Below are 14502 nucleotides of genomic sequence, written 5' to 3' on the forward strand. Positions count from 1 at the left end.
AGATATTTCACAAAAACTTAAGCGTGATCATCGTACTGTGAAGGAAATTGTGGTTGATTCGGAGTACAGACAGGTTTGTGCAGATAATGGCAGAATGAGGAAGGTTTCTGTCAGCCAAATTCATTGTATTAAGAGAGCAGCAGCTGAAATTGCATTGCAAAGCAGCAAACAGATATTTGAAGCCGCTGGTGCCTCTGGACTCCCGCGAACGTCAAGGTGTAGAAACCTACTATTGGCCTCCCCTAACCAATCCTCACAAGCAGAAACGGTTGCAGTTGGCCCAGACATACATGAAGACTCATTTTCAAACAGTCTTGTTTACTGATGAGTGCCGTGCAACCCCGGATGGTCCAAATGGATGGAGTAGTGGTTGTTTGGTGGATGACCACCGTGTCCCAACAAGGCTGCGAAGTCAGCAAGGAGGCGGAGTCATGTTTTGGACCGGAATCATGCATGGGTAGAAAATTGATAGGTCCCTTTAGGGTCCATGAAGGTGTGAAAATGACCTCAGCAAAGTATATATATTTTGACTGACCACTTCCTTCCATGTTACAAAAAGAGGAACCGTACGCTTTCCATAGCAAAATAAACTTAATGCACCATCTCATTCTGCAAAGAATACATCTGTGTCATTGGCTGCTATGCACTGTAAAAAATGTCCGTTAAAAACGGACAAAGTACTGTATAAATATAAAGGAATTTTCTGTATTTATGTTTAACAGGCATTTTACCTGTTTTTTTATAACATGTTGCATTATGGGTGCAATAACCCCTGCTGCAATCTTTCACTTTTGCTTCTCTATCACCAGCTCTGTTTGAAACCTAAAATAAAAAAATAAAAAACTTGCTTGCAAAGTTATTTCCTAAACATGGATGTTGTTTAACTTCTAAATAACTGCTGTGAGATCAAGATACAAGTGTTTAACTATTCCAGCATCCACACATGTTGTTTAGTAGACAAATCTTCTTTCTGACGTGACGTGTAAGTCAAATGGATATTTACCACAAAATTCATCACATTAAATCTCCAGTTTGCATTGTTTTGGATTCAATTGAAGTCTCCATTATGGTGATTAGTGTTCCCTTTAGTTTAGTTGTCCCTTGACCTTTACTGAACTAACTCTGCTCTTTTAGCACTTGCAACAGTGTTTTATTAAGACAACTTGTTCATTGCTTGATGGAGGAGAAAAATCTTAGTTTGATTATTTTTATGTTATGTTGCCTCTCATTTAAACATAAAATGATAAAATAAGAATAAAGAACTAAAATATATAAAAGTGACACTCTATGCTGACACATAAACACACTGTGTTAAATAAGATTGCTTTAATGTGTCAGTTGTGGTTTTTGCTTCAGAGACATTGACACTTTGGATACAAATCTCAACAATGGTGACAGTAAATGTTAAGAAATAGTTTTCTACAATCCTGGTACCAAGCATGCATTGCGGTATGAAGCTTTGTTGTTGATTGTCACCATTGTTGCGTTTCAAAGGCAGATTGAAGTGTCGCTAAAGGCGGACAATGTACTGTAAATCTACAGAATTTTCAGTTTTTGAATGAAAGGAAATGTCTGTAAACATAAAGAAAGTACTGGTAATTTTCTGCCAGGACATTATCCTTTTTTTTGACAGTGTGGGCATAAAAGGAGATAAACTCATGGTGTGGTCACCATCATCCCCTGACCTTGACCCTATTGAGAACCTTTGGAGCATCCTCAAGCATAAGATCTGTTAGGGTGGGAGGCAGTTTGCATCAAAAAAGCAGCTCTGGGAGGCTATTCTGACATCCTGCAAAGAAATCCAAGCAGAAACTCTCCAAAAACTCACACAAGGAATGGGTCCCATGTTCAAATGTAAAATAAAATATTTGACACATCAGTATTTTTTATCAGTAAGGGGATTTCTAAGTGGGCTATTGACACAAAATTTCCACCAGATGTAGTCATCAAGTCAAATATTGAATTCATACAAAGAAATCAGAACATTTAAATAAAGTGAAATGACACAAGGAATAAGAACAATATTGAACACACTTTATTTAATACTTTGTAGAAAAGCCTTTGTTGGTGGTTACAGCTTCTAGACGCCTCTTGTATGGAGAGACCAGTCATCTTTATTGCTCAGGAGTGATTCTGGCCCATTCTTCCACACAAATGGTTTTTAAATATTGAAGGTCCCTGGGGCCTCTTTTATGAACTTTGATCTTCAGTTCTCTCCATAGATTTTCTGTGGGATTTAGGTCAGGTGATTGACTGGGCCATTCAAGCAACTTGAGCCCTCAACATGCTTTTTGTTCAGCAATGGAGTCTTGCGTGGTGAGCATGCATGGATGCCATGGTGGTTCAGTGCATTGCTTATAGTTTTCTTTGAAACAACAGTACCTGATAATAGAAGTGTCGTGGATTTTCCACATGGAATAATGGATGCAGTAGAGAGATATGTAAAATAATTCATTTTATTAAAGAATTGTATCTAGACAGCATAAACACAATACTGGCTCAGCCTGATGATCATCAAAGAAAAATGACAGCTGAACTGCCTCTCCAAAACCACAACTCCTATTCTTATAGTTTCATTGCAAGCTTGCCACGCACAGATTTCCTGTTTTTTAACACCTTTTAAAAACCAGACTCTGTGTTTTCCATAGCATCAGCTACTAATTCTGTGTCTTTCACTTTTGATAATTTGAGCTGACCAATTGTCAGGTTTTTAGTTTTCAACCTTTTAGTTTCGACCAATCAGCAATTAGGTTTGCTACAGAGCAAGTTATTTTTGTTTCAATACAACTGCACTTTTCTTGGAAACTTAACGATGCACTTGTAATGAACTTAGGGTGTTTTCACATATACACTGTTTAGGTCGGCCCAAATGACGTGTCGCTCCGAGTACGGTTCGTTTGGGTCAGTGTGAACACAACAGCCGCACTCGGGTGCGCACTAAACGGCCGCTCCGAGACCGCTCTAAACAGGTGGTCTCGGAGCGGCTGTCGCCGAACTCTGGTGCGACCCACCTGTGGTGTGAACACTGCTGGACCTCGGGCCGAACCAAATACAGGAAGTTCTCCACATGTTTGAGCCACTGGGCTTTCGTCGTGACGTGAGCCGGTGTTATATTGTGGGTTAACAACAAACAAGCCAATCCTGGTCCGTTGCAGAGATTCTCTGTCTCCTTTACGTTTGAGCTGATGATTTTATAAATGCATAGCTGTCCTCCACACACAAATAGTGACATTATGGGCTTTTTAGCAAACGGCTCCGTGAGAAAGGCTTTAATAGAACAGCTGCGCAATTTCGCGTTAAAGCAAAGAAACTTCGCAAAGACGTGCATTGTTTATCTCCACATCTTGATAGCTGCGCTCTCCCTGTCAGGCTGGTTGTCGTGGAAACGTGGGGGTGGTCATGAGACGGTAAGAGCTGTCAGAGACCAATGACAGCGCTAACCGTTGTCACGTGGTGTACGGTGCAGCATTTCGAGTGCAGTAAAAAAATAATATGTGAACACGGACCGCACTAACTGAAAAATGATACAATGTATTTTGGTGCGCTCCGAGGCCGCACCACGGTGCGCACCAACATATGTGAAAACAACCTTAGTTCAAAAGGGCAATGCACTCAGTGTCGTTTGATGAACCAAAACTTAACAGCAAAACAGTTCTATTCAGGCGACAGAAGACACATTATATTCAACTTAAAAAAAAAAATGAAAACACTCAGTATCAGGGATGCAAACACATGTATGGTCAAAAAAGAGAGAGATAATCGAAGCCCTCGCTCCGCGGCAAATATTCAGATACTTACATTGCCACCGGCCCCTGCAATCCCCGGCCCACTCCATAGGCATATTTAGTAAAATGAAACTTTAAAAATCAAAATACGCCGACACTAATTTGGAAAATTCAATTTAATTTTTATTAAACAAACTCAAAATATATAGCACTTCTTCTTGCTTTAGTAATTCTTCCTCTTCTTCCTGGCCACCTCCTGCAATGTATCCAGTGCCTTCCGTCTGGCTGCATTCATTTTTTTGATGATTATGTTTGAGACGTGTCTGCCTCTCTTTGGCCAGAGCAGTGGTCTTGGCCTTTTCGGCACTTTCACACATTGCACTGCAGCCATACTCCGCCTGCCTCTTCTGCTTTGCCTTCATCCTCTTCTCTCTGTCAGTCTTGTCCCTTCTCCCTGCAGCCCTAATGTTCTGGCAGAGAGTAGTATCAACTGGCCCCATCTTGATGTCCTCCGGTTTGAACATGTCAATGCCAGTCTTGCCCCTAGACTTCAACACATATTTCACAGTCTGCACTGCATCAAAGGTGGAGATCTTCATGTTTGATCTTTTAGAGTCAATTACATTTCCCATTAGACTAAAGGAGGACTCTACCAGTGGCCCATGAAAGATGGAGAGGGCACCTCTGATAACCTGCCTGAGAGCTGGATACTTCCCCAAACTCATGACATGTGCCCACCACTTCACAATATCATCTCCATCTTCATACTTGGCCAGATTGGAGTCCACGTTGTACCTAATGATCTCCTGGGTGATGTCACTCTCTTCAGATATGTTTCATTATCCTAGCCAACTCCTTAAGTTGAGTAACAGCCTGGGAATGGCCCCTCACCACTGGATCAATGAAGGACAAGGCCTGTAGGGTCTTACTTTTGAGATGTAGTTTACTCAGCATGTACTTGCCACAAGTTGTGTATGCCTTGGTCACTTTCTCAATAAAATCTATGATTACCTGCAACACATAACATACAAAAACATGTTTACCCTGAGTTCATACTGAGGTTGGCTCAGTATGGCTCATACTGACATGGCTACAGCACAATGGCACATTTTTTTAATACTGCTTCCTCCCAAAAAAAGATAATGTTTGAACATATACTTCTCTGTTTATGTAACATTTATGGTGGCATTACACAGGACTGTAAAATCAGAATTGAAAAATTTCCAAATTGTACTTTTCTAAACAATTAATAAAAATAAATTTTAAATTTACAAAGATGTTAAACACTCTAACCAGTCTATATATACACACATTTACAATTCAGTCAATCAATTGGAATAAATCAAAAGGGTAAAAACAATACATGTTCCATTTGTCCCATATGCTGCACTTTCATGATTACGCTATTGCATTTTTTACCAGTAGGTGGCAGCATGACCTAAAATGGAAAGAAGAATGAAAAGTAGTAGTAAACTTTATTTAAAATACAAACCGGATGCTTTGGATGGGCTGCAATCAGGTCTTCTGCGACTTTCCCCACATAAATCTGGGAGTGAAGTTTATTATTGGCCAAGTCCAATTCTAGCAATTTGTTTGCCGACATCTTCAGATGCTCTGGCTTGATGAAGCAGGCAAGAAAGTCGATGAACACTTCAAGTTGCTTGTCATGAAGCTTGTGAACCAAAGTTTTACTTTCCTTCAATGAACATAAAAATCACATTTTTAGAACTGACAGAACTTGCTGTTGTTTTTCAATAGACATCAGAATCATCTTATTTCTATTTTGAGTTGCATACATGGTATAGAATACTCACTTGAAAGACCATCACGTATTCCTTCAAAATTGGGAGGACACCAAGGTACACACTAAGATTAAGGTCCACTTTTTGGTTTTCCACCCAAATCTTCTTTACAATTCTGGCCTTCCTTTTCTTCCCAAAATCAGTCATTCCTTCAAAAAAAAAAAAAAAAAAAAAAAAAAAAAAAAAAAAAAAAACAAAACAAGACACAATATAAAGATAACAGTGTGCAATAGTTTGTGCAATTTATAGTTTGTGCAATACCAATGGTATAAGTACAATGTTGCAACGACTGTAACAGTATGAGTACTTCTTATACTAATAAGATGTAGTAATAATAATAATAATAATAATAAATCATTTACTTGGGATTTAAGTGTCTGTTAAATCATAACCATAAAACAGTAGGTATAGATGTACTACACACATTGTATTCATCTCTCTCACATAGACAGACACATACAGCAGCCTTTTTTACTATTAAATAGTAGGATTTTAGTTCCTTCATGACCATATAACAATCTGTTACAATATAAACATACACATACATACCCTTCTTGCAGAGATCCTGGTGAATAAATCGAACCCTTCGCTGAGCCTTGTCACTCACACCATGATCTCTGTACAGGTCCTCCAATATTTCGTTGTACAGTTCTTGATCCAGCTTTCCCATAAATCCAAAGTAGAGCACTTTGAACACAGGTAACATTCTTTTAGTGTTGATCGCTACATCATAAGCTGACAACCAGCGATGGGAGACAAATCGCTGGGGATTGGTGGCAGGTATGCCCAGGAACTCTGCTATTTCTTTCAGGTATGCCAACTGCAAGTAAAGACATAACATATCTTACACTATTAGCAACACTCAAAACAGTTAATAAACTAGTTAGAAACTGATTTTTCATTAAAAAAAATGAAATTCATGTTCAGATACCTGATCTGATGCCCATTGATGGTCTGTGTGGATGTCTGCAAAGAGCTGCTCCAAGTAGTTTTCAAAAGGTTCTGCAAATCTCTTTGCAGCGTTGTGGACGTGATGGCATGAGTCACCATCCACATCAAGCAGAGTGGGACAATGCCTCTCTCGGATCCTTGTCTCCAGCCCTGATTTGCTCCCACGCATGACGTTGCATGAGTCTAGCATTATGCTAATAAGGTTCAACCAAGGAATGTTATTTTTCTGAAAAAAGTCAAACATCAACCTCTCCAAACTGGCTGAAGTCACTTTCCAAACTTCAAGGGAGCCCAGGTGTTCAACCACAACATCATTCAGTTCTTTGTTGAAATAGCTGACGAGCATAGAAAGGACCTTCTTAAAACTACTGGATGTACTCTCATCCACATTCAGAGAGAAGGGGTATCGGCGTAAGTTGGAGAATGTTTTCTCTGCAAATGTACGGCCCATACCATACACAATTTTGTAAGAAGCAGCAGTGCGGGACACTTTAATTTGGCTAAGGGCTGCCTTGTCTGCAGCTAGACACTGGCTTAACTCCACCAACACCGGTGCCATTGTCAGAGGTAGAGAGTGCTCAGCAATAACTGCCAGAACAATTGCCTAGTAAACAGAGAAAGAAAATACATAACTTACTCATTTAGTGATTAATTTTAAACTAATTTTGTTCATCCCTACTTGTTTTTAAGGAGGTGCTGTCCTCATTATGTACTCATTTCCACAAAAATTCTTTTTATTTAACTAGTCTTCAACAAACACACACACACACACACACACACACACACACTCACCTCTGCATTAGCAATGCGATTACACATTGGCACTGGAAGCTTAACACTTTCCCTGATCTTTTCTGCTGCTGAGGCCTGGTTCTGAGTAGCTGGTAAAGGATCTTCCTTACGGAGGAGTTGTGCCACACTTTGAGTTGATAAGATTGAAGTCACTCTGTTTGTGTGTATGGATGTTTGACAGTGTGCAAACAAGGCATGCACCCCTCTGCTACTGTAGTTAATTTCCTTCATACAGAGAGTGCACTTAGCACAACCTTTTTTCTCAATTTTCTTAAAAAAGTCAGACAGTATGAAAGTGTGTTTGACTGCATGGACCTGGATTGTAGTTTCAAGTTTCAGCCAAGACCACTTCCAACTGCTTTTACAGCCTCTATCCATCTGTTGCACAAGAAGTGCCTCACTTTCCTCAATTTCCCTCATTCTGCAAATGAATACAGATTTGAATTTTTTGCAAAACTGTATCATAACGGAGTGCAAATAGTTCACTTATATCTCACAGTTATACCTTGACCCTTACGAAAATTAACCATGGTTTTACTACAGTTAAAACCAAAAAACCATGGTTACTGTAGTAAAACCATAGTAACCACAAAACCATGGTTTTCAAAAACCATACTTAAACCAGAGCAGTAAAACCATGGTTTTGCTGATAGTAATCAATACACCAAAAAAAACATGGTAACTACACTTTTACCACAATAAAACCATGGTTAATTTTCGTAAGGGGAGTCAGCTTGAGCTTTGCTCGTTCAGTGCAATGGGCTTGACATTTGCATTGCTTTTTTTGCTACCATCTCTGTGATTTCTGAGCAAAATTTAGATATTATTATTAATGAACCATCTTTTATATTTAAAAAAAATAGGAGAAATAAAGTGCATCGCGTGGTCGTGACTTTCAGTTGTTATCGCCATAGAAACCGGTGGCGCACTTTAAACTGCACGTTACACACAATGTTAATCGGACTCCTGGTGGCGCACTTTAAACTGCACGTTACACACAATGTTAATCGGACTCGGGACCAGTAATTGAACTGGGACCGACCCGGACCTGACTGCCAATTTAATATATAGATTCGAAACTGTACAGGTGTCGGGTCCTCCATGAAATGCATACAACTCTGCTCAAGTTCAGAAACACGTGAGCTCGCTTCACGTCGCACCAAACTCATCTGAAGAGACACGATGTGCTTGCACGCAAAATATCATTATCAAAGAGTGTTGTTATAATCACGGCAGAACAAATAAGACTAAATTTAATGCCAGATATACTGGAACGCTTCTAGTAAAGTCCATTGGGGGGAAACACTGCAATTTACAGGTGAATTTGATGAAGCTAAAACGTTACACACACACACACACAAACACTACCTACCCAATTGAACTATGCCTAGCTGAAATGTTTAATCAATTACATGACTAGTAGATTATATAACATTATAAACCAAAAAGATCCTTACCTCCAGTGATGTCTTCAGTTGGTAGTCGAACAGGCGCTGCGGCGAACTCGGGTCTCGGGGAGAAATTTGTATACGCAGCACGAATGCGGCGCCACAAAAACGACAGGCGGATGAGGTCAAAGTACCGCGAGAGCGATTCGAGAAACTATACGGAGAAGTCTAATTTCAACTCGCTCTCGCGGTAACTTTGACTTCACCCTCCTGTCATTTCTTGCTTTGCCGCTTGAAGTCGAACACACTAGTGGTTCGCGTGCATGATGTTTTGCCGCGCAGTGTTGTGATTCGCTTATTTCCTATTTACTTGTCACCTATTGGTGGCATTGTCATCAGACCCCCCCCCCCAAAAAAAAAACCTCTTTGGATCTGCACGAGTCACACAAGTCACCCAAACTGACGTGAAAAAAGCGGGAGGCGCCGAAAAGTGCCGTGTTTGCATCCCTGCAGTATATAAAACCATATGATGATAAAACAAATACAGAATATAAATGCAATATGAATCTCCCAAATTCTCTCACAGAAGGTCTTCCTGAAGTTCTGCCTTTACTGAAATCCCCTTACTGATAAAAATGCTGATGTGTCAAATACGTATTTTCCCTGCTGCATGTACTGTCATTGTAAAGTGTTATATAGTAAAACACTGATGTGAATATAACATGATGCTAAAGCATCATAGCATTTTCAGAAGGAATGAAGAAATGCATTACAACCTAACATTTATTTTACAAACAACAACTTTACATTCACATTTAATGAATATTAATTAAATAATATAGCTGTAGACAGCGATACGGGGCCAAGCAACAATGGTCCTGCAACACGCAACGAAGCTGAAAGGACATGCAATTGAAGAATGCAATGTAGCAGATATGTATGGGAACTATCAGCACACAGGACTCAGATGAGAATGAACATAATGAAAAAATAAAAATTTTGAAGTATAATATTTATTTGCATGCTGAAAGAAGGACCGATTAGTCCAATGCTGACCTAGAAAACAATTGAACCACCAAAGCATCATACATGTTACACATGAGACTTAAACCAAAAGAGCACAAACGAAATAAAACCTGTAAAACTAATAAAGTAAAATACAAATCATGAATTAAAGCTTTTGACTCTAAAGTAAGAGACTTCAATTGCTGCCCTAGCCAGGATTTGAACCCATCTGGTTGAGCTACAGGGTAGACCACATCCATACAGCTAGCTGCTTAAGCTAGATTGCTGTAGTGACAATGTGTATGTTCAAGTTTGGAGAGATTTTTCTCAAGAACAGAATATTTTTTTAAATCCCCTGTAGGTAGTCAAACCTGTTCGAACATTTGACTCTACATGACAGAAATTTGTCAACCATTTTAATTGTTGCCCTACGCTGGATTTGAACCTGCAACCTCTGGATTTCATGCCCATCACGCATTTGGTTGAGCTACTGGGAAGGCATAGATGACCCCATCAAATATTCTCCATAGAAGTTTAGTTGATTAAATGGTTTAAAAGTTATTCCTGTTGACAAATGTATTACTTTTGAACAAAGATAAATATCAAAATTCTGTTTGGTCATTTCTATGTGGCTCGGTCCAAAGATAATCTGAGCCAAATTGTGTAACAATTAAACAAACACTGCAAAAGTAGTAGCAAAAAAACTGAATACTGTACTTTTCAAAATGGCCGCTACTGCATTTTTGAACTGGTGATGATGCTTGGCCACCAAATTGCAAGCCGTGCAGAACATGGAAAACAGACTGGTTGAGAATAATAGGTGAGAATAAACTCAAAACAAATATTAATAGAAAAACATAACACATGCATCAGATGGGATTCGAACCCTTAACCTCTGAGTTTTGATGCATGCGATTTAATAGACTGAGCTACACAGGCAGTGTAGCTAGCCAAGGTTTTCAGAGCTGCAAGCATTCAAATGGAGGAAGGAAGGTGCAGACATGACATTGCAGAGCAGAAATAACAAAATTACAATTTATATGAGAATCAGATAGTTTAAGTGAGAAGAGTTAAAGTTTAATTCAAGAAAAACATGTTTGTATAGGAATGCACAACATGTTACAATACAGTCATAATAATTTAATATGACGAAGAGACAATGTCACAGGGACAGTCAACTTTGGACAGGTATTTCTCGGGAATGGCAGAGAATTTCAAAAATGTGTTTGGTCATTTCTGTGCGGATTGCTCCAAAGTTTATGTGAGCAGAGCCTGGCATAAAAAAGACTTAATTTGCAAAAGTAGTAGCGAAAAAACTACTGCACATATGCTATGAAATAAGATATGAACAGAATGTTGAAAACTGACAAATGAGATATCGTTGCAATCGACATAAACCAGTGAATAAAAATTCACAAAGAAAATGAATATCAGACAAAGTTTTCAGAAGTTATGGGCTGTTTTATATAGTTTATGAACCCTAGGTGGCGCTGTCTTCAGATTTTCCAGGTACCTTCAGGACATCATACCGATGCTTCCTACCGATTTTTGTGCCGATACATTATATAGAATAATAGTTATCCCAATTTAAAACCAAATTCAAAATAGTGGACAGGCGGTTTGGTCATTTCCGGCATAATATATATCGACAGATTGGTCATGAGCCAAGGAATCCATAGACACTAAGATCATAATTTTCTATCAAACATTTCAAGAGTTATGGGCAAAAATAGCCATTTTTCATATCTCATGACCCATAGGTGGCGCTGTCCTCAAATTTGGCATGGTACCCCAGTTCATGGTCCTTATGAAGGGTACCAAGTTTCATTTCAATTGATCAAAGAATGACCGAGATAATGACTCAGAACGAATTTTGGGTCGACATCGATAAATGTATGCAATTATTACTTTTGAACAAAGATAAAAATCAAAATTCTGTTCCGTCATTTCTCTGCGGCTCGGTCCAAAGATTCTCTGTGCCAAATTGCGTAACAATGCAATGAACGCTGCAAAAGTAGTAGCGAAAAAGCAAAATACTGTACTTTTCAAAATGGCCGCTACTGTAATGGGTGGAGTCTTAATGTAAGGTGGTCATTGTAAAGAGCGTGAGGAGAGGAATCAGATGTAGTAGGTAGAGTTTTTGTTGATCAAATGATTCTACAGTTATAACCATTTGAATATTGAATTTTTGAAGTGTTGGTGGCGCTATAGAGTTAATGCTAGAGACCCCATAGTTGGTCACATGACTATTTAGGACCACCACTACAAGTGTGCCAAATTTGTTTCATTTTCCTATGTACGGTTCATAGGGCTGCCATAGACTCCCATTGGGGAAGAAGAAATATAATAATAAATATAGCTGCAAGCAGCGATACGGGGCCAAGCACCATCAGCGCAATGAGCACCAAAAGCACAGCAAGAAAGATACAACGTATCAATCACCCAGGGCGCATTGAGCACCCAAGGTGCATCAAAAACACAAGGCTCAGCAAAGAACCCAAAGCGTAGCAATGACAGAGCAGAACCACCGCAGTGCAGAGCAGCAACAGAAAACATGGCAAAAATAGAACATATGTGAACTACAGACAGGTCAAGAAGAATAAGTGGGAAAGAACAAAACTTTAATAGAAGAAATTAACACCCAGCTCAGGTTGGATTCGAACCCATGAACTCATGATCTCTTTGCATACGACTTAACAGATGCGCCACTCAGTAGACACAGCTCAAGGGGCAGCAGAAAAGAGCTTACATGCCATACAAAGAATTCAGAAGTTTTAAGCAGTTCTATAAGAACTGTTATAGTTTATAACCCCTAGGTGGCGCTGTTATCTGATTTCCTCAGGACGTCATGCCGAAGCTCCCTACCGATTTTTGCGCCGATATATCCGATACTTCAAAAGTTATAGCAATTTATCACAGATTTCAAAATGGCGGACAGGCGGTTCGGTTAATCCCGGCATAATACATATCGACAGATGCGGCATGAGCCAAGGAATCCGTAGACACCAAGATCATAATTTTCTGACAAACGATTCAGAAGTTATGCACAAAAATAGCCTTTTTTCCTATCTCATGACCCATAGGTGGCGCTGTCACCAAATTTAACATGGACCCCCATTTCATGGTCGACATGAAGCGTACCAAATTTCATCTCGATTGATCAAAGAATGACCGAGATACAGCTTCAGAACCAATTTTGCGTCAATCTCGTTAAGTTCACGCATTAATTACTTTTGAATAAAGAAAAATATCAAAATTCTGTTCAGTCATTTCTATGCGGCTCACTCCAAAGATCACATGTGCCAAATCTCATAAGAATTGAACCAAATTTGAAGGAGGAGTAGCGAAAAAACGAAATACTGTACATTTCAAAATGGCCGATACTGTAATGGGAGGAGTCTTACTGTAAAGTATCAAATTCAATAAGCGGGATGAGAGCAATCATGTGTACTAAGTAGAATTTTCATAGATCGAATGGATCACGAGTTATAACCATTTGAACATTGAAATTTTGAGATGATGGTGGCGCTATAGAGTTACTGCTAGAGACCCCATTTTTGGCCAAATGACTATTTATGACCACCACTACAACTGTGCCAAATTTCATCATTTTCCTATATACGGTTCATAGGGCTGCCATAGACTCCCATTGGGGAAGATTAAGATTAAGATTAAGAAGAATAATAATACTGACAATAACAATAGGTGCCACAGCACCATAGGTGCTTGGCCCCTAATAATAATAAGAAAACCATCAAACGCAATAGTGGCCTGCCGCCCTGCGGGCTTGGCCCCTAATAATCACAGTATATTTAAAGGACCACTAATGTAGGTGTTTTCAGCAATATTAAACTAGTCTCTGGTATTCCCAGAATGTGTCTGTAAAGTTTCAGCTTAAAATACACCACAGATCTTTCATTATACGATGTTGAACATTGCCATTTGTTTTTGTGTGTGTCTCTTTAAATGCAAAGGAATATTATGTTCACCCCCCCTCCCCCTTATGAAAAATATGGGTTAGAGCGCTTACACATGTGCTTTGGACTACATCAAAACATGTTTCTCTGGCAAAAGGTTGAACTACGCGCTCATAAAGCTTAGTCTGTGAGCGGTTATAGTTATAGGCGTAATCAATGTGACATCACATTGGTAGGGGATCCCCAACAGCCTGTTTTGTGTGACTGCTGCGGTTTAAAGGAGATTACACAAAGAAGAAAATATGGATTTGTATAATAACAGGATGTTTCTGCACACACACTGGCGACTCATTTTCTGCTAGAAATACATTTAAAAGTGCATTTTCAAGGTTGTGGGGGGCTTTATTGAGCACACTAAGGGACACACATTTTTGCACATGCAAAACAAGCCCAAATATTTTGACTGTATTGTACAGTAAATCTAGATGCGGGTATGTGAAAATAATGTGTGAAATATCATGTCAAATCTTTTCAAAACATCTTTATCTGTGTTGGTGATTTGCAAGCTCCTGCATCTGTGTTCATTCGTATTTTTCTCAGGTAGTTAATTCAGATCAAACACCTGTGTAATAAAATAAGAAATTATTTTTCCAGTATTTACAGTGTGTACAACATTGTGTGTCTATTGTGATTAACACAACAGTAACATCTCACCTATACACGTACAGATCTGCTTGTCCACACTGAAAATATAAAACATCATATAGGGGCGGTTTCCCGGACAGGGATTAGACTAGTCCTCTACTAAAATTAATTTAATAGCTGTCCAAACTGAAAACAACTTCCTGTAAATAGTATAATTTGTCTATAAAATTACACATCTGCAAAACATTGTATCCTAATTAACATGAGAAAACACAAA

At 39.1% G+C, this 14502-nt stretch overlaps 1 protein-coding gene across 1 annotated transcript; it reads right to left on the reverse strand.

The window, feature by feature from the left end:
* Positions 1 to 3901: 3901 nt before the first annotated feature.
* LOC129426664 (uncharacterized) lies at positions 3902 to 7690 on the reverse strand. The gene is made up of 7 exons (XM_073858043.1): positions 7271 to 7690; positions 6459 to 7082; positions 6077 to 6347; positions 5540 to 5676; positions 5218 to 5421; positions 4617 to 4736; positions 3902 to 4531 (listed from the first exon to the last, which is right to left on the reverse strand). Exons 1-7 carry the CDS (start codon positions 7688 to 7690, stop codon positions 3902 to 3904), a joined length of 2406 nt encoding a protein of 801 aa, XP_073714144.1.
* Between the last annotated feature and the right edge of the window lie 6812 nt (positions 7691 to 14502).

This window comes from Misgurnus anguillicaudatus, chromosome 2 (assembly GCF_027580225.2).
Source record: "Misgurnus anguillicaudatus chromosome 2, ASM2758022v2, whole genome shotgun sequence".
Classification (NCBI taxonomy): domain Eukaryota; kingdom Metazoa; phylum Chordata; class Actinopteri; order Cypriniformes; family Cobitidae; genus Misgurnus; species Misgurnus anguillicaudatus.